The 21,263-nt window shown below is 40.2% G+C and overlaps 1 protein-coding gene and 1 long non-coding RNA gene across 2 annotated transcripts; one reads left to right on the forward strand and one right to left on the reverse strand.

The window, feature by feature from the left end:
- Nucleotides 1–905: 905 nt before the first annotated feature.
- On the reverse strand, nucleotides 906–10,677 carry LOC119499308 (cysteine/serine-rich nuclear protein 1-like). Its single transcript, XM_037788584.1, has 5 exons — nucleotides 10,260–10,677; nucleotides 6,264–6,481; nucleotides 3,486–3,748; nucleotides 3,098–3,400; nucleotides 906–2,492 (listed from the first exon to the last, which is right to left on the reverse strand). The coding sequence occupies exons 2-5, from the start codon at nucleotides 6,478–6,480 to the stop codon at nucleotides 1,509–1,511; spliced, it is 1,767 nt and encodes a 588-aa protein (XP_037644512.1). The 5' UTR covers nucleotide 6,481; nucleotides 10,260–10,677; the 3' UTR covers nucleotides 906–1,508.
- LOC119499310 lies at nucleotides 9,754–21,232 on the forward strand. Its single transcript, XR_005209374.1, has 3 exons — nucleotides 9,754–9,769; nucleotides 20,988–21,109; nucleotides 21,191–21,232. It is a non-coding gene; the product is annotated as an uncharacterized LOC119499310 (long non-coding RNA).
- The last annotated feature ends 31 nt before the right edge of the window (nucleotides 21,233–21,263 follow it).

The following is a 21,263-nucleotide window of genomic DNA, read 5'->3' on the forward strand; positions in this document are numbered from 1 at the left end:
CTTCCTTTTTTGTTATTGTTTTTTTTTCTCCTGGGGTTGGAGGGGAGGTCCTTTGTATAAGCCTGTGGCTTCTTGACTGCTCCTGACACATTTCTCGTTTGTTTGTTTTTTCATTGACTGGATTTTGTGCAGTTTTATATATGTGCAAATAAATAAATAAATAAAAAAATAAAAAAATTATAGTTAGACATATTTAGGAAAGTTTAATTTGAGTATATGTATGGCTCAATAAGGAAACTGGTTAATAATTAACAATTGATTTTTGGAGAAGGGGTGGGATTTAATAAGTTTATACTTCTTCTCACTCCTTTTCGAATATGTAAATCATATTCAATAAATCAATCTATTTTTCTTATGCGTTTCATTGTATGTAAATACTACTTGTTTCTGACTGTCCACTTGTTGGTATGATCATTCTTTTCCTATTTTATTTATTTTATTTTTTTGTATTCTACATGTTCGAAATACATTTTATAGTAAAATTATTATTGAGTATTTAATCATGAAATGGTAATGCAAAGCCCTAGTTCACTAGTAGCAGTAGTAGGCTACATTAAAAACAACCAGGAGAACAGACCCTCAGACAGTTTGACCTGTAAGGTCTCTTGCAGCAATTTGCAAACCATTAGACTGAGTTAGATATCTGAGATTGTACTGAATTAATTCATAATTCTAGTGTATGATAACAGAAGTCAAAAGAAAACTTTTAAGAGGTTCTTCTTCTCAGCTTTGCTTTAGAAGAATCATGAACCACCGTCATTACACCAATACATTAAGCCAAACACTGAAGTGTCATTATCATTATTGCTCCTATAACTTGACGAGTGCCCAGTCTTGGTTTCTTCACATGTACTGGAGATGAATAGACAAACACCACTCATTAAATACATCTGAAATGAAGTGAATAAATTAAAAACAAGTTTATTATATTACTCCAATACAGAAATATTTTAAACATATTGTTTAACAATATATGGGATAATCCACGATCAACCAGGCAGTAGAAAATAATTCACAAATCTATTTCTTTCATTACTGCATGCTTCAAAGTGGATTATCCTGCTCATACCACGGCCAGCTACCTGCAAAATATGCATACTTTTGTGGATTCCTGGGGCGATACTTTTTTTAAATGGGAACTCTTTATTGCCTCAACCTTTGTGATCATTGTAATAAATATTACTTAAAACAACAATGATTCTGCAGCATCAGAGCTGAGTCTAAATATTCTTTGTGGCCGTGGTATAAGAAATTAAATAACATGTCTGAGAGATCATTATATAGGTTCAGGAAATAAAAAATTAAAAAACAAGTCATATATTAATTACTCAAGTGTCTCTTCTTTGACATAAAGGCAAAATTATTTTTAAGCAATAGAAAAAATATCCAGCTAGGAAAAAATATTTAAAAAATCATTCTTTGTACATTGAAATATTCTTACAAATACATAAAAGCAGTGCTTTATACATTTAATTCTCTTGATACGTCACTAGAATGCCTTGAATGAGCTATAAAAGCTGGGCATCGCTGACTGCACGACCCGGCTCTGGGCTCGGCTCAGCCAGGCCGATCAGAGACTCCAGGAGGTAGGTGCTCGACTCGTACTGTGGCAAACTGACAGAGCTGAACAGCTGGAGGTGGCACAAGCTGTCTGGCTGTCTGTGTACTTTGAAAGAGCTGTGCAGAGGTCCGGAGGAGTAGTCGCTGTCGAAGAACTCGATGTCGGTGTCAGACGACAGGCTCAGGTCTATGTACCTGCCTGAGAAATAGTCCATGGTGGGCGAGGGGGTGCTGGGGAAGCCCTCGAGAGAGTCGCTGTCGAAGAAGTCTCTGGCTTGGTTTGCATTCTCGTCGAGGTAATCCGTCAGCGAGGTCCTGCTTATGTTGTCTGTGAATGCGTTGGCTGGAAGTGGTCCTGTACTGTCAGTAGGTGTGCTGTAAGTGGCAGAGTTGCTGCTGTGCTGCGTCAGTGGTTCTCCTATGTGCCTCGAGTAGTTATCGTTTTCAGAGTCGCAGATGCTGAGGGCACGGGACAACTCTCCGTCGACATCAGGGAGGAGATTCTGACTCCCGTTAAGGCATCCCCCCGCATCAGAGTCAGAGGAGGAGCAAGAGGACTCGGTCATGTCGCTGCTGCAGCTGTTCTCCTCCACCACTATCCGGTCCGGGGTGAAATGAAAGGAAGGCGTGGCGGGCATGGTGAGAGGAAGACCGTCCTCCTCCATGGTGAACCCGAAGGGGCAGCTCTTGTCCTGCACACTCTGCTGCACTGGATCGGCCTCATCCCGGTCCGCGTACTCTTGGAGGTCTTCTGGAAGCCCTGTCTGGTCCTCTTGGCTCAGGGTTTCACCTTGCAGTCGCCTCTCCAGTTCGAGTTTCATGACGGTGTGGATGTAATGAGTCTGCACGCGTGTGGAGTTGAACTCGACGCGGCCCTGAGTGTTTCCACAGCCGTCCTTAGTGCAGCCACATGGGAAGTTGAGGCGGTCCACCTGTTGGCAAAACATAGCAGAAAGAGAGACTCAGTGCTGTGGGTACTCAAAAACAGTTCAGTGTTGACACCAGGATCTGAAGTTAACAACCACTAATGGATGGGTGAAATGATCAAAAGGCTATCTGCACGATTCCAATACAGTTATTGTAATAAAAAATGTTTACATCATAGAGTAAACAAGCTCTACATGATGTCAGATTCATCATCATGATGTCATATTCATCATCACATATATCAGAAAATATATCACCTACATTTAAAAATATTAAATTAAGTTAGAGTTAAAAGGAAAGAAGAAATCTTAAATACATCTTCAGAAATAGGGTTTACAAAGTTATTTATATCAAATCTTTTCATCCTGTTAGTACATTTGTGTGAAATTGTCATAATTAGCAAATGAATTCTTGAGGTATGGCCAAAAAACATGTTTTGTGAGGTCAGTGACCTTTGACCTCGAAAATCGAATCAGTTCATCCTCGAGTCTGAGTGGACGTTTGAGCCAAACTTGAAGAAATTCTCGTCATGACCAAATCAAGCTCATAATCAGCCCTTATGCAGGTTAGAGGTTGAAGTAATGTTTGTTTATGTATATAAGTGTCGTACCTGGCACTTGATTCCTGCCAGACTGCATGCGCAGGTCTCCGGCTCACAGAAGCCTTGGCAGTCACATCCACAGTCCTCTCTGGAGACACGCAGGGCGTGAAGCTGCCTCTTCTCCTCCCTGTCGACACGCTTCACCCCCGCCGCCTGGAGGAGAGCCTGCCGCTGTTTGGAGGAGTACGGTTGAAGGAAACCTCCGTCTTCCAGCTCAGCATCGCTGATGTGGACGTCGGCGTCTTCATCCGGGATGTGATCCACCGTGAGCCTGTCTGCCTCTCTCTGGTCAACGGCCCCGCTGGTGATCAACTGGAACCAGCACAGATAAAGTTAAGGACACCGTCGGCGTAGACGAGCGACGCAGCAATTAATGTAGAAAATGAAGTGCACTCACTTTGTGTTTCAGCGACTCCAACCTCTCTTTCCTCCGTCTCTCTCGGAGCCTCTCTCTGCGTCCGTGCCGCCGCTCCAGTGCGTGCTCTGCCACTGTGTATCTTTGGAGGGCGCTGTGCCTCTGCATCATGCCCAGGGTGGCACCTCCGCGACTGGGCACACTGGTGAAGCCCTGGCAGCGAGGGAAACTGAACACCGTCACTTGGTCAAAGCGCACGCTGCTCTGTGCTCCTGCGAGCCTGGGCCTCTTCAGGATGGACCGAACTGTTAGAAAGAGACAAAAACATGGGAAAAAGTGAGGCACTGTCGGGTCGGGTTTTACAGTGAGCATCTGGTGCTTTAACAAGTAGGACCATAACGATATACTGGGAAACATCGGCACGTTTGTCAGAGCAGTCCAGTTCTAGGCCCATATTCATCAAGAGTAGAAAATCAAATCATTCTTCAATCATTTTTTAAAATTAATTCTTTTTTTTCTCCCTTGTTTTTATCTCTATTACTACCTTATTTATTCCTTTATTGTTTTTCTAATTTTCAATCAATTTTACTTTTTCACTATAAAATAAATAAACATTGTAGGAATGATATAAGTTAGAACAACATCAGATGTAAGCAAATGTAAATTTATGTTGTCACTGTCCCCTCATTTATCAATTTAAATCCCAATTTGTATATGACTGTCTGAAGATAATATGCAAGATAAAGATATCGTTTGTTTTTCATGAACGACAGAATGGCGCGTCGCTTTAAATGTTGCGGCCGCAAGGAATTGTGGGATGTTATTATCTCCTTTCCTCTGGGGAAGGATGGTCCAGTGAATCCTTTGCTAATTGAGATAAGAAAGGAAGCATTGAAGCATCTTTCCTTAGCATTTAGAGAATTCAAACAGCTCTCATCATTGCTGCTACTTAGATATTTCCGGGTCATTTCACTCCGTTAGGAACCTTCCTCAGCAGAAAAGACTTTTTGACCTCAGCCCTGGACACTTAATAAATACAGGCCTTGAACTTTGACACAGGCTTTGTCTCCTGCAGGTCCGTAAGTGGCCACTAGGTGTCACTCTGCAGGTGCTTCACTGCAGTGGCCTGGGTCACATCAGTTTAACATACATGTGGAGAGGAAATACCAAGCAAAGGGTCTACGGCAGCAGTGGACACATTAATAGTACAGAGAGAAGAAGAAGAAGTAAACCAGGGTCTGTTCTTTGGAGGTTTACCAGAACATAGTCAGACTCTTTCTGTTCAGTTTAGTCTTCAACATCCATCAGGTTACTGTTGTTTACAGTTTGGCTTCAACAAACTGTCTAACCTTCACACATAACTGAGGCTGAACTCCAGCTCCAAAAGTCAGTAAACAACCGAGACCAGCTGACTAAGCTCGTCTCAGCCGCTCTGTCCGTCTGAAAAGCTCCACACTGGGGCACTGTTTACACTGTGACTTTAAATAACAAATCTGAAACTGTTATACATGTGTGTTTCTGCAACTACGGTCACTTTTCACTCTATTAATTGTAATTTGAACTATCAGAGTATGTAATACACATAAACAGGTACACAAAATTACATATAGTGGTTAAGATTTTAATATCTTGCATGTTTATTTTTTATAGATTTTGTCACTTGTTCTTACAAAATGTCCTTATCACGACATTACAATAACGTTCATTTTAGATATTTTGCTTTTTAATTTCTATAATATTTTTTAAGACACTTAAATTCATTTTCATCAAGCTTTCTGCATCACTGTAGATATTGATATAAACAATTTTTGTTTTTCATGTTTCAGTAACTGTAGATGTCAGTGTTCATGCACAAAAGAAATATAAAACATGTTGTTTTATATGACGGATATTGCAATTTTAATGTCTAACGTCTTTACCGCAACACCTAAAGCGGCTGCGGTGAAGACACGTTGCGGACATTTTTGCTGATATTGTAGATAAATGGCAGCAAGCGAGGTCTGCTACGTTTGCTTTGACTCTTAGCATCTAATATGCATGAATTCAATAGTAATATTAAGTTATTTTCAAAATGTAGTTCAAAATACATAAATACGTTTGTTTTGGTTGACGGACACGTTACTCAGACTACAACAATAAAACTTCCTTCTACTTCCACATACACTCAAATGAAGCAAATATATCGATTCTGGCATTTAAAAAATCGTAAAAAATAAATCGGTATACATGTGTGAATCGATTTTTCTTCCCCTAAATAATGACATATTGTAATTTAATTAGCTCATTATCTAATCATTGAGATTTAGGGACATGAAGAAAAGTGGTCTTTGGACCCATAAAATGCTTCAGAAATCATATTATTTAGTAATTGTTTTTATGTCAACATGGGTAATAGCACTGTGTATATGTTTATCAAGCATTGAACTGCAAAATTGAACATAAATTTCATTGCTGGGACTTAGTTGCAGGACATAAGGTTTAATAGACTGCACAACAATAACTGCAGAACATCCCCCCTTGTGCAGCTCTGTGATATCTTAATAAGGCCATTTGATGTGACTCGTTTAAAGGGACCTTGCTATTCAAATTGATTCCACAACATCCTATTGCTCAGGCAAATGATCTTCCACTCCAGCGGACGGCCGGACGGTCCAGAGGCGAGTCATTCACTGTGCATTATCTAAAGGTTGGCGTTTTCATATTGACCGCTGGTGCGGGCTGATAACAGACACTCCTATAAAACGCCAATAGGGGGGGTAAAAAAAAAAGAAAAGCCAGATAAGGAGGTGGTTTGCATTATTTGAAAGTGGTTAGACTTACTGGGTAAACTGGTGGGTGAAGGAGGATCGTGAGGTGTGAAATCCGGGCTGTCGGAGGGGCCGCTCTCCCCGTCCGACTCCCACTCTGAGGAGGCGGGGGAGGAGAGGGAGGACGGAGAAGAGGAGGAGGAGGAGGAGTAGCAGGGGTTGTCATCTATCTCTGCAAACTTTCTCTTAAGGATGCCTCTCATTGTTTGGCCGTGGTGGTTGAATGACATTCTGCATGAACACAAAGAGAAAAAGGGCACATTGGTTTAGTATCAGTAAATATACAGATCAGTCATTGTGCTGCTTTATCCACTCGTTTCAGCATTCATAACCCCGCAACACAAAACCAAACGTTATGTAAATCAGTAGTGGAACGACAATGATGCGTTTCCTCCTCTGTTTGAGAGACCCACAGTCAAATGATACGTCTTTTGAACATGACAACCGGAGGAATGAGAGCTCCTTCCTGTCGAGAGCTGCCGGTCGAGCCGGTTTCAGGGCCCCGAGTTTGTTTAGGCTAATTACATCTTGATAGTGATTATCTGACAAACTGGTGTGTACAATTGTGAACCGCAATCCTACTTTCGCTTGCAAACCAGCTGAGTACTTGAGAGAGTTTAAAAAAAAAAGAAAAAAAAGAGGCTCTTTTCCCTGCAGAGTGATTAACATTCCAATGATTCCTCAAGTTTTTTTGTGAAGAATACGTGGAAACGGACCGTCCAATGGCTGCATGTTGAGGACTGGCAGGGTGGTGGTGGTGGGGTGGGGGGGGGGGGTGAAATGGTTCAAGTGGCTGCTATTTTTGGATGTGAACATGGAAAATAAGTCCAAACACGAGTAATTTCAGGGTTACAAACCTTAGCGGGGCTGCTCAAAGCTGCTGAGTGAAAAAGAGAAAATCTAAGCAGAGCGGTGTTAAAGTAAAGAAACGCTGTTATCAGTCTGTTAGACAGTTAGCAGTATGTGTGTGTTTGGACACTAAGGGAGCCTATATGACCTATTGGATGCCAGGTCAACTGCTAGGTTTGGTTTAAGGCTACAACAAACAATTACTTTTATATAGATTCGGAAGCAATTTGGTCCATAAAAATACTGAAAACGTACATTACAATTTCCCTAAAGCCGAATTCAAATTTTGTCTGTGCAACAATCCCAAACTATTTTAAGTTAAATATCATTCAATATCATGAAAGAAAACCAGCAAATATTCACAATTGCACTCTGAATATTCACTTAAACCTGCAGTAGGCAGAATATTTTTGACATCATTGGGCTAAAAAAATCCATAATAACCTTTCAGCATATTGTAATTGAAGCGTTCTGAGAGAAAACTAGACTTCTGCACCTCCTCATGGCTCTGTTTTCAGGCTTTAAAACATCTAGCCTGTGATGGGAGACTTCGGCCAATCACAGGTCATTTCAGAGAGAGAGAGAGCGTTCCTATTGGCTGTTCATTAAACGGAGGCAGCTGTCAATCACTCGTGAACTCAGATCAAACGGTCAAACGAGGCAGCGCTGATCAAATATGAATCATGTTTTCAGAAACATCTCGTAGTGTACCGTTTAGCTGTAAAATGAGAAAGTTTGCTCCGGCTGGTGGGCGGTGCTTGGTATTTCCTCAACCTGATCTCAACATGGCTGCCGGGTCACAAACTGTCTCATTTTACAGCTAAACAGTACACTACAAGATGTTTCTGAAAGCATTTTTAAGGCGAGAAATAGGCATTACAGTAACAGAATATTGATTCATATTTGATCAGCGCTGCCTAGTTTGACCGTTTGATCGGAGTTTGCGAGTGATTGACAGCTGCTCAGAGACGGCAAGGCTCCAGCTCGGCTTTTGCAGATGCCATTAGGAGCACCGGAGGACACAGAGGCACATGATGTTTTTTCAGATTACCTGTCTCATGCACTACTGTCAGGATATAGTGACCGTTGTATAAAAATAATAAATCATATTTCTACCTACTGAAGCTTTAATATAAAACTTGAACTCTTCTTTATGGCTCCAAACAATCAGAAGTATTTGACCTCAAAGTGCTTTAAACTCCATCCTGGTCGGATAAGTGACAGTAATACAAGCAGCTGACCAGGATTTAGACTGACCCCCCCCCCCCCCCCCCCCCCCCCCCCCCCCCCCCTCCCTCCTCCTCCTCCTCTCCAAGTCCCAGAGAGAAAGGAAGGGAGCGTTCAACTTAACACGAGCCACTGAAAACAGAACAACATCTGTGTTTTCTAAAAGAGAGAGAGAGTGCACCACGGTAAAACAGTAACACTGCTTCTGGTCAGGCAAAAAGCAACGTAAACCTCTCCACTGACTGACAAGTAAAGGAGCTTCTGATTGTCTGTAGTAAGCAAATAGTTAAACCAGTCAGCGTGTGTGTGTGTGTGTGTGTGTGTGTGTGTGTGTGTGTGTGTGTGCACTCGGAGTGAGCAACTTCCTGGATCCATCAGCAAATAAGAGGTGAAACAAGAGACAACTTCTTGCGCCATTACACTGTTTACACAGTAGAACGCTGCGCTGCATAAGCAGTTGGGTGTAAAGGGATTTAGCTCTGCTGAAATACATCTGCATGACTGTTTAATAAAGAAATTCCAATTAATGCTGCATTGCAGTATTATTATTATTATAGCTGTCTCTTGTCCCAAATGATTTCACATTTATTACATTTAATATCTGACAGAGTGGAGAGACGTTCTACTGTACACGTGGGCATCCACTGAGACCATATCAATAATTTAAAGGTTCAAAGCAGCAGAAGCACATAGTGCATGTGAGCGTCAGTGTGAAACAGGAGGTGGGGGGGGGGACTATACTGTATTACTCTAATGTACTAGATGGTTAAGAATAGGCTGCAGGGCATACTACCATGATGCAGAATGAGCTCACAATAATTACATTATTGTTTTCAGACACTTTAAAACAGCAATGGGTAGAAAAGGAGCAAATATGATTTATGAAACGGTCACTATATCCTGACAGTAGTGCATGAGACAGGTAATCTGAAAAACAATCATGTGTCTCTGTGTCCTCCGGTGCTCCTAATGGCATCTGCAAGATTTCACAGACCAGGAAAACAACCAATCAGAGCCGAGCTGGAGCCTTTACGTCTCTGAGCAGCTGTCAATCACTTACAAACTCTGATCAAACGGTGAAACTAGGCAGCGCTGATCAAATATGAATCAATATTCTGTTACTGTAATGCCTATTTCTCTCCTCAAATGTCTTCAGAAACATCTTGTAGTGTACTGTTTAGCTGTAAAATGAGAAAGTTTGTGACCCGGCAGCCATGTTGAGATTAGTTGAGGAAAAAACCAAGTTGCCTCCGTTGAATGAACAGCCAATAGGAACGCTCTCTCTCTCTCTGAAATGACCTCTGATTGGTCAAAGTCTCCCGTCACGGGCTACATTCTTTAAAGCCTGAAAACAGCCATGAAGAGGAGCAGAAGTCTAGAATTACAACATGCTGAAAGGTTATTATGGAATTTTTTAGCCCAATGATGCAAAAAAAATATTCTGTCTACTGCAGGTTTAAACTCCTACAGGAGTGCAGGAGTCGTTTCCTGTTTGGCATAATAACAGTTATTAGACAGCTGACCTCTTCACCCCTCATGTCGGCTACAATGCCAACACTGTCCCCCCTCCTCTGTCTGTCTCTACAGCAGAGACACCAGCAGTCCCATTCAAACCAGAGCAAACTTCCTCTGCTGGAGCTGCCTCCGAGCAGCACAGACACACAGAGAGAGAGGAGTCCTTCTCATAGGAAGTTTCTTTAAACATTTAGTAATAGTACTACAACAGATACTACTTTTAGGCTGTTTGGGTCTCCATAAAACACAGTAACATTAACAATAACAGTGTAGAAACTAACCACATTTCACAGAATTATACTCTAGATAAACAAGTGATAAATAGGATATGGTCACCATATATATAAACCACTATAATTAGTGACAGAAACCCTACAGGAGTAATAAGACAGTGATTTGTTTTCAGTCAGTTACTCACCAGGAAGTAAAATGCAGCATAATAACAAACAAAAAAACAAAAGCTGGAATTGACACGAAGTTATGGGTCCAGCCAGCTGAGCATTGTGAGACTCTCTGTGTTTATGTGAAGCTTCACTGTGTAGTATACCAGTGTGAACATGAGAGGGCTGGCTGGCAGCTACCAAAGAGTACAATCAAAAAACAAGATAGTACACCCCCCTTGGAATTTCCTGCTCAGAGCTTGCACATGCGTACATCTGTCAGGATAAGCTAACAACTCCCTTATTTAGCTTGATATGGAATATACTTTCTGTGAATTAGAAGAATAAACATTGTTTTCTAAATGTATGTAGAATATTTTGGGTGGATGCTGAACATTATTTAAGAAGGAAAACTGGCCAAACAATTACATTTAAGGACATTTGTATGTGTTTTGAAGGTGAATGAGAACAATAAAAGATATTATATGTTCTTTGTACAGTTTATTCTATTTTTGGGAAAATTCCACATTCACAAGAAGAGATGGTTGGACTCCAAACCTCTTAATTTAGATTTTTTTTTATCAAGAACTGAGACAGTATTGCACCACAATTAAAAACATTAGGAATAATAAGGCAATCAGAACTAACTATGTCTATTTTGATTTTGTATTTTTCTCTATATAGATGTATATCTTTCTATTGTTTATTGTATTTTATTTTTTTATTTTTATTTTTCTACTTTTTTAATGTACCCCTGGAAGTTATGTATGCACATATTATTATTGTACTTATATTTTGTAAGATAAAAAAATAAATAAAAAAACCTCCCTTATTTAGGTAGGAAAAGTCAGACTATTAAGATAAGATAAGATAAGATAAGATAAGATAGAACTTTATTAATTCTTGTGCCAGAGTTTGCTCAAAAATACAACACAAATTACAACAAGTTCAAGTGTATAAAATAAAAAAGTACTAATTCTAGCACCAGTGCCTAAAAGAATAACAATTAAGTAAGATCAGATGAAATTAGTAAATAAGATAAGTAAAATAAAGTATAGTATAATAGGTCCTCAGGACATTACATGCATAAATGAATCTGTATAAAACATTATATTATCAAGCAAAGTGTCCTATTTGCTATTTGAAGATACGTCACGTAAAACCTTAATTAAAAACTACCTCGAACACTGGAAAAAAAAGAAAAGGTTTTTAACCACTAACACTTCATGTCACCATGAAATATAATGATTAGAATCCTTCAGATATATTATTTATTTTTTTACTTTTGTATTATTGTGTGACTCCATTTCCAATTTAGACATAAAATACATTTTTTCATCAGAAATGTATAAAATGTTGTTAAAAATACACATTATTGTTGCAACTAAATATAATATTATATAATATTAAAATATATATAAATTACAACAAAACGTGATACACGCTAACTTAAATAAAACGAAGTAATTTTTACATTTATACCTCAGCTTAAAGTAGCTAAAACTCAAAGTTAACCGGCTATGAGTTCTTCTGCCAAACGTAACCGGAAGTGGTCGGAAGCGGTGTATCATCTCGCTTCACATCCATCCTCTCTGAGGCTCCCCGGCTGTCTTGACGCAGACGGTGACACACGCAGACGCAGGAGACGCTCTCGTCACTGCTGCTGCTGCTGCCCACAGACTCACTCCTCTGTCTGTCTGTCACAGGTCCAACCAGTGATGTGGTAAATAAATAACTGATAAACCTCCAGCATTATCTCTTTCAATATCTTTATTTTCAACATGCTAAAATGACACAATACAAAGACCTACAATTAGGACAAGACAAAAACACACCCAGGTACACACACTAATAAACAAAAACAAACACAACAAATAAATAAAAATAAAAATTAAATGAGCCTGATATATTCGTTAACCCCATACTTAATATATTTGTATGTATATTTTAATACCAAATTGTAAATTTTTACCACTACCGAAAAATGAATGTGGGAATTTAAACACAACTGAATTTATATAATTGAAATCTTTTTATTTTGATCGGAACTTGTGTGCTGAGTTCCCCTCTGAAAATTGAATTTAAGAAGGCAATTAAATAAATAATTTAATTAACTAATAAATAAATACTGAAAAAAAAAAAAAAAATATATATATATATATATATATATATATATATATATATATATATATATATTTTTCCCTGATTGACAAATTCAACATTATTGTAAATATGTAGTGGTTAAATAAAAAAACGAAACACGCATTGAGTTTCTGATAAGATTCAAATCCTTATGGCCTTCCTTTGCATCATAGACTGTCTGGTCTTTTGAATCATGTGTAAATGTCCCTCTGATTAGACTTCTATTAAAGGTGACACATGCTGCCAGGTATTCATCGTACATTACTGTAACATGACTCACTGGCATTCCTCTGAGATGGTGATTTAAGTCAGACACTCCTAAACTCCAGGAAGCTCCCTGCAGTGAAGAGAAGCTGCAGGATTATGGATTTGGCTGTAAAATCCTCTCCCTGTTATATTCTATTTCTTGTTAACAGATGTTGGCATTAGTTAGAAATTGAAAATTTCCTTTTGCGCAAACATGCACACGCTCATTTTGAACTGTTCAAAACTGTTAATTCAGTGTTTTTTGGGAAGTGAGAAAAACGTAAATGGACTGGATTAACATTCCAGCTTCTCTCTGCTTTTTAAAGATAATCACAGTTTACTCTGCATGTGTCCCCGACTGGGAGGAAAATGAAGCTCAGAGAGGCGGACAAACAGAGCGACAGATTAACAGATGAACGGAAAGAGTCCAAACACTCTTGAACTTTGACCCCGTGTTGATACACAACAGTGCTTCAGTTTGAAGAAAAAAAACTGCAGTAATACCTAAATAGCCTGTTGGTCCAAATACTCAGGTCAGAGGACGGGCTGCTCGTCCTCCCCTGTCCTCAGCGCTCGGTAGAAGTGTGTTACGAGTAGTGTGATCCATTTTGGCTGGGATCACTCTAGTGCATGTTTCTTTTCCACTGACCTGCGTGGGGAGTAAACACCGAGCCGACAGTGCTGCAAGAGAGGAAGGAAGTACTGATATAGTTAAACAGCACAGGTTTGTGAATAAGTGTGTAAGTATTTGATGTACGGCACATTTAGGTACGTCCAGTCTGTGTATCCTCTCGGTGTGACATCTACTCATAACACATGATCAAAGTGCTACGCCAGGCTACGTGGCTATTTATAGTGCAATCACGCAGCCTGTCCAGAAATACATTTATGCAATACAGTTGGAGTTTCCTGTTCCTTTTGTGATTTTTTCACATGTTTCAATGTGTTATTCTCAGACCACACCAGTGCAGCACTAACAGAGTCATGGAAGAAAATTAAAGAGGACCTATTACACTTTTGTGCTTTCCCCCTTTCCTTTAGTGTGTTAGATAGTTTTTTGTGCATGTCAAAGGTCTGCAAAGTTACAAAGTCCACGCCAAAGAGAGTTACTCTCCCCCACAGAAACACTGCTCCTGAACTGCCTGAAACGCTGTTGAGTTAACGTGGTGATGTCACCAAGTAAGACATTTGCGTAAATACCTGTCTAGCGGCTAGTTTGACACTAGGCTTGCCGCGGTAGCCGGTGTTACCGGTGTTACACGATGGTCGGGCACCAGCGATTAGATTACTTTGACCACCGCCCCCACCGTCGTTTTTTCCAATGAATAAAACCCATTTAATTCATTTTCGCGTATCAGTGCAGTGTTATCAATACATAGTCGGACAACAGACGCTACAAACGTGAAAGTGAAAGTGTCTGCTCTGTACAGAGTCTCAACACAGTAGCAGGAGTCAGATTTCACACACGGGACGAGAGAGAGTTGACAGTCAAGACGATGGCGGAGGATTTGGTCTCAAAGCGAAAAGCAAAAGCACCTATTTGGCAATATTTCGGATTTAATCCCAATACTATAAGGGAACCATAACGTTAATGAGGCAATCACAGTGTGGAGGACAGAGCGGTCACAGCCGGTGTGCGCGGCGGAGCGGCGCCGGGTGGAAACCTGCGTCCCTGTAGCGAAAGCTCGACCTGAGAACGGCCATCCAACCAAGCCCCCAGGAAGTGCGCCGGTCGACGATCCGGACTTTCGTAGTGGCCAAACGGCGGTACTGCAACTTCTGTGTCAGTCACGTGATGCATTGGGCCCAAAAATACTTTTTCCCGTAGACTACTACCACGCCAATCGTCTTGGATGCTACTCCGCCAAGATCCAGATACTTTTCCAGACGGAAGTCGAGCCATTTAGGCTTCAAGCGCCAATGAGCAACTCTCATAGGAATGAACGGGGCCCCGCCTCCAACGCAGTATCCAGTTCTTTTAATACCTCCATGCATCCAACGGTAAAGATCAAAATAAGCGCGCTACAGATAATGAGTGTCATTTCCGCAACGTCACATCCCTATTTGGCATGCAGACAAGCAAAGCTAGTTAGAGTGGAGCTGGAGCAAAGCTGACCAATCAGAGCGCACTGGACTTTACAGGGGGCAAAAGAGGGTGAGGGTGAAAAGAGGTGCTGCAGCACAGCCGGTATGAGAAAATAAAGTCTTTTTTGAACATTAAAACATGCAAACATATTCTAGTAGAAACCCAAAATACAAGTATGCACCTGAAAATAAGCACAATAGGTCCTCTTTAATGTTTCACTCAAGTAGCACTACAATGATTGCTTCTAGATTGGCACGATTTGCTGTATCCATTCACTTCATCAACGCAGCCATTAAAGTCAAACTAACCCAGATTCCTAACCTGTTTTTCCAGATTTGATTCCATTAACACGTCATGTAAATAACAATGAAGTAGTGACATATTGCGGATTACAGATTCATGTCAGAGCTGCTCTGCTCGACGTTGTCACCGACTCATATTCTGTATCTGACAGATGATCCCCCCTCATATATCTGCTCGTGTAAGGACAGTGAGAGTTAAACCCTCTACTGTGCTCTCCGTCCACAGTCCATGTTACATAACATTATAGTTAACCTACATTTTGGCAGCCTCTCAGGTTGCTGCCACTGGCTCTTGTGGCCCAGTTTTCTCAGTCAAGCTGTGCCAGCGATGGCCCACATAACAGCAATATACTGACGGGGTTTGACAAAGCTTCAGGCATGTGAAACTGTGGCCCAGTTCCTCCTTCCGTCACTGTGGATACGATCTCAGGGATTTACCCCTCTTTTTACAGTAAAGATCACTCTCTGTTGTCCTGGGCATAACAGGAAGTATCAGGTAGCGTTTACTGCCTTCCAGTCAGGTGGTAATGTAAGGTGCCAAAAGGAGCCATATTTCCTTGAAAACAGAACTAGATAGATAGATAGATAGATAGATACTCAATGAAATACAATAAGATACAATAATAAAAGAAACTGAACATGATTCACTCCCTCACGATATTGAGAAATACTCCCACGTTCTCTCCCTGAGTCGTCGGTGTCTTACTCCGACTCCTCCTGTGGAAATGTCATAAGCACACATGAGTCGGCTCCTTTATACATAGCCTCTGATGTCATGTTTTGACAGTCGTCACCATGGTCGCAAGGGCAAATATAGTCCAGCCGTTTCTATTTTAGAGGATGGTAAAGCAGTGAATCATTGTGTTTGTGTTTGTCTTCGTCGTCGTGATCAGCAGCAGCAGCAGCAGCGTGACTACTATCATCAACATCTTGCATTATTTCACAACAATGACCGGCTTACTGTACATTATCCCTCATGTAGAAGTCTATGAGAAAATGAGCCTACTTCTCACTTGATTTATTACCTCAGTAAACATTGTAAACATGAGTTTATGGTCTCAATCGCTAGTTTCAAGTCTTCTTCAATACAGCATGATGTTCATTTAGTAAATTACGGTCACATTTAGAGTCAAATAGACAATAAAGGCTTCGGTACGGCAGTCCACAATCCAATGGGTAACGTCACAATGACTACTTCCACTTCTTATATACAGTTTATGGCATCAACGTAGCCAAATCCCGGGCTCTTGTATCAGTTCGGTTGTATTGGTTAATATTTACACCCCTTCTGTACTCAACAATTGTTATCAAATTTAGATTAAAATGTTACTAAATGCTGGTGCACAAAAACTTTGAACTTTGGCAGAATGTTGTGTTCATGTTGGACCTCATTGTTCTCAGTGAGAAGCTGATTGCGAAAATGTGTTTTCGGCCCCTTTAAACGCAACTGTGTGCCAAACTTCTATCAAAGAGACTTCAACCTCACTTTCTCCACTCTGGAAAATGCCATCAGATAAAGACTTTGGGTAAAATTTCACAACAGTGACACCTTAAGTGATGCGTCAACTGCCATCCTTTTGTCTGTGCGGTGGTATCAGTTCAGGGGGGCGACACCAGAGAACTTCCTGTGACACCCTAATGGCAGACGCTGGCCCTGTGCCCAGTGTACGCCGGCCTAATCCTGGGGCCGGTCCAGGGGTGATATCGTATCTCTGTAGCATCGCCACTCGGGCTACAGCAACATCCTGGAGCCCAAGGGTGCTCTCTGTGCAGCATGAAGGGTTGAAAGATTTATATGAGAGAGATCTATGCTGTAATGCATGGACTGAGATGAACCTCAATGTATAATTCAAATGCCTTCACTTAACAGCTTTGCCATTGCTATAAACAGTAAGGCTCAAAGCTGCTATGTAACAACATTGTAAAGCAATGTACAGTAAGTCGTTTCATTAACTAATATGGGTTTAATTAGGGCTGTCAGGGTATTAAACACCACTAATTTCTTAAACGCATTAACACATCTTGTGATTTTTAGGTTGTAGCGGCCTCAGTTTTAAAGCTAGAGTGAAGATATTGACATCATATGAAACTAGAAATTACACTAAAGTTTGACGAGGAAAAACTGGCATGGCCATTTTCAAAAGCTTCCCTTGACCTCTGATCTCAAAATATGTGAATGAAAATGGGTTCTATGGGTACCCGCGAGTCTCCCCTTTACAGACATGCCCACTTTATGATAATCATATGCAGTTTGGGGCAAGTCACAGTCAAGTCAGCACACTGACACACTGACAGCTGTTGTTGCCTGTTGGGCTGCAGTTTGCCATGTTAGGATTTGAGCATATTTTTTATGCTAAATGCAGTACCTGTGAGGGTTTCTGGACAATATTTGTCATTGTTTTGTTAATTGATTTCTAATAATAAATATATACATGCATTTTCATAAAGCAAGCATATTTTCCCACTCTCATGTTGATAATAGCATTAAATACTTGACAAATCTCCCTTTAAGGTACATTTTGAACAGATAAAAAATGTGTGATTAATTTGCGATTAATCATGATTAAATATTTCTATCGATTGACAGCCCTAGTTTACAATAATTTATAATATAATTTATAATATATTTTTTTATTTACAATATTTTCTTATAAGCACATTTTGTATCCCTATCACTATATATAACATCATCCATGCATTATCACTTTTACAGTATTGTTGCAAAAGCAAATCAAGCTGCAGCCCAGAGTGCAAAGTAGGTTACACAACTTTCAACAGCAGTGATCTTATCTCGCTGCATGTGAGCAGCGCAAGCTGTAACAGCCAAGCAGCTGTGTGATTGGGTTTGACATTCCCCCCTTCAACAATGAGCCTCTTGTCAACATTAGCCAGAGAGCTGTGGTGACCTTTCTTACAAACTTACAAACTGCTCTGTGTGATGCAATGTGGACCCGAAAGGCGTGTATCTTCCCCTGAAGGAATGTAGTAAAGACGAATTTCTCTTTACGTTTCTGCTGTGCGTCCATTATTACAGACTGACAAAAGTTGTGTGTACGGAAGAAGAAGTGTTCCTGTTCTCATCTACAGCCACTTATTTCATCTGGCTGTCAGCCGTGCAGTGGGAGCTCCCGTGCTCCTCCAGCACAGTGTACTCTGCTGTTGGTGTTGGCTGTCACATGTGGCTCCATGTGAGGCGTTTGCAGGAGCACACACAGCAGCAGCAGCAGCAGGAGGAAGGAGACCTGCTCTGTTCTCAGCTGTTGGGGCCAGTACTGAGCTGTGTGGGTGAGACTGTCTGACTCCCTCCCTCCCTCCCTCCCTCCCCTACATGCTCAATCACCCACTGATTGCCTCTCTTTTCTTCCATTGCAGCTGGCAAAACACATGCATTAAAAGGCTGACAACACAACTGTTAGATACAGGGTGGGCTTCTCGCTTCTCTTGCTGATGTCTGACTTCCCTGGTCATGTATTCATGCATTCACGTTATATTTTTTCCCTGTTGACTTCTGCACTATTTTATTCCTTAAATTATTATTTTTTTTATTTGTGTGATTTTTTCTTTTTATACATATTTAATGAGCATTGTTGGTGGGAGCCTGAGGAAGATATGTATTACCAACGACTGCTCTCTCTGTAATTGTGCATAAAACAATAAATAACTTGAAACTTGAAAGCATTAAGGTGCGTTGTGATACTTTATAAGTGCATCAGAACTATCCTTTAGTAGGGGAGACCGGGGTCGGTTGACACACAGCTAATTTCTGGTCCCTTTGAAGGTCACAGAAACAAAAAGGGAGAATTAAAATGTTTGCTTTCTTGACCTGCACTCATCTACTATGATAAAACATCAGAAATTTTTATAGTATAGAAAGTAAAAAAAATGGTTTGTGGACTAAATGTATTATAATACTGAGTTACAGATAGAGATATTGGAAATGTGTTACTAGTTATGTCTAGTTAACAGACAGGAATCAGCAATATTTTGATATAACATTTGAAAATCTATGATGACTGATGGTAGCTGGCTAACATCGTTTATCACAGAGTTGGGCGGGGTTGGTTAGCACACTGATTTTGAGTTGGTTGTGTCCATTAATGTAACTGTTAATATATATTTTGTTGGGGTATTTTGAGAGATTAAAAACATTTTTTTTATATATTGTTAGTTAATTATTATTATTTTGAATGGTCAATGGCAAAAGTAATTATACATTCCTACTGATGAATTGCTTAAAAATGTTGTTTTTGCTGTTAAAATAGGCAGATATTCTATTGAATTGTTCATGTTTTTTGGTTCTTGTTCTTTGTTTTTGAATTAAATGGTCAAAGTGTTTCTATTGGTTGCTTCATTTTTTGTAAATATAGCATTTTAAAATTGTGCCAACCGACCCTGTGATGGTACAAATGCACAACATGACTTTAATCACCTACAATTTTGAAAAACATTTGCCACAAAAGTGTGCCAACCAACCCCGGTCTCAAATAGCTGCCATGTGCACTCACCTGCCTAACTGTTAAGTATAACAACAATGTTGTGTTCAGCAGTTCCAATGCCCTTTAACCACATTTGATGGAGGCAGGCGTGTTGCTCTGGCTCCATCTCCTGGCTGTTAAATGATATTAAGGCCAAAAAAACAGCAGTGGTGTGTTTTTCTCCATGAGGAAATGAATCAACCATTTTCTCCTCCAAATGCCATGTGAGTGAAGTCATGTGGTCAGATGAAAGCAACATTACTTGTGATGCTGAATGAAAACAATTTAAGCTCTAATGTGAAATGCAACCACAGCAAAGAACAGTCTCAGGCTACAGGCCTCGTAAGAATGCATAACATGAAGCGGGCAGCAAAGCACTAACAAAATACAGCCCATATCCGCCTATGCTCCATGTCAGCAAAATAATGCGAAATGCAAAATTTCGCTGCTTGGGGGCAGCAGAAACAAGGGGCAAACAACCTTTTAGTTTGAAAAGGCAAATGTGCTAGCAAACTGTTTTATATTTACACATCCAGTAGTTACAGAGCAACATTAGCGCATTTGGAGTCGTGTTTCTGTACATGGGGCAACTGTAAGTCTAATATTCACTCTCCTTTAAGCTCTGTTTTGGTCTCTACCAACTCATGGGAAATATCTAGCTCTTTAAAGGTCTTATTGATAATATTTTTATGTAGACTATTACGTTCCCTAAAAAAACTAAAACCTGAATGACACAGGTCGCTACTGGGAAACTAACAAAATAAACGGACGCAGACAGAAATAATAATAAAAGGAGTCCCTTGGCTTCTAAAAGGAAACTGTGGGAATATAACAGCCGCTCACTAAATTTACCAAAAATGATAGACCAACAACAAAGGTATTGGACCAATATGAAATGCAAGTCGGGAGTTACTGAGGGGGGAAACAAAAGAGAAGTAGAGGCTGGCTAAAGATGTGCAGCCTCAAAATCAAAACCACCAAAAACACAATGCAAACACAGAAAGCCAACTGAAGGTGTTGACCCTCTGCAGACACACAACCAAATGAGCAGGGTGCAGCCAACCTGCATATATAGCCTCCCAGCCAGGCTGATTATCAACAGCTGAGGGTGATCACAGGTGCAGCCAATGGCTCCTGATGAGCAAGGCTCAGAGAAACCTGCTGCCCAGATCTGTCATGATCCCTCTGACCATAACAAGACGAATATTAAAAAAAAATAATACATCCACAGAGCCGTTAGAAAGGTCCAGAATAAAAGTTTGTCTTTTCTTGAAAATAATTATGACTGTGAATTAATCATTTAAAAAAATGTTGGCGTATTGCTTCTTTAGGTTTAGGCTACAAAACTACAACTACAACTTCTTTAGGTTTAGGCAACAAAACTACAACTTTTTTAGGTTTAGGCAATAAAACTAAAACTTCTTTAGGTTTAGGCAATAAAACTACAACTCCTTTAAGTTTAGGCAACAAAACTACAACTTCTTTAGGTTTAGGCAAAAAAAAACACACACTTAGTTAAGTTTAGGGAAAAACATTGTGTTTTGGGTTTAAATAACTACGAACATTAACACAAGTACACATTGTTGATTTCACACAGGATGTGAACTCAGGTCTCCTGGGTGAAAACCCTATGTTTAGTGTGCCATCCATCAATCTGTCTATACTACAGCACCTGACTTCCACTTCTGCTCCTGTCATGATAACTACAGTCGCTAGAGGTCGCTGTCGTGTTCTTTTATACTTTCTTTCGGTGATCTACCATGTGAATAGATGATAAAACCTAATAGTGGG

This window comes from Sebastes umbrosus, chromosome 12 (assembly GCF_015220745.1).
Source record: "Sebastes umbrosus isolate fSebUmb1 chromosome 12, fSebUmb1.pri, whole genome shotgun sequence".
Classification (NCBI taxonomy): Eukaryota; Metazoa; Chordata; class Actinopteri; order Perciformes; family Sebastidae; genus Sebastes; species Sebastes umbrosus.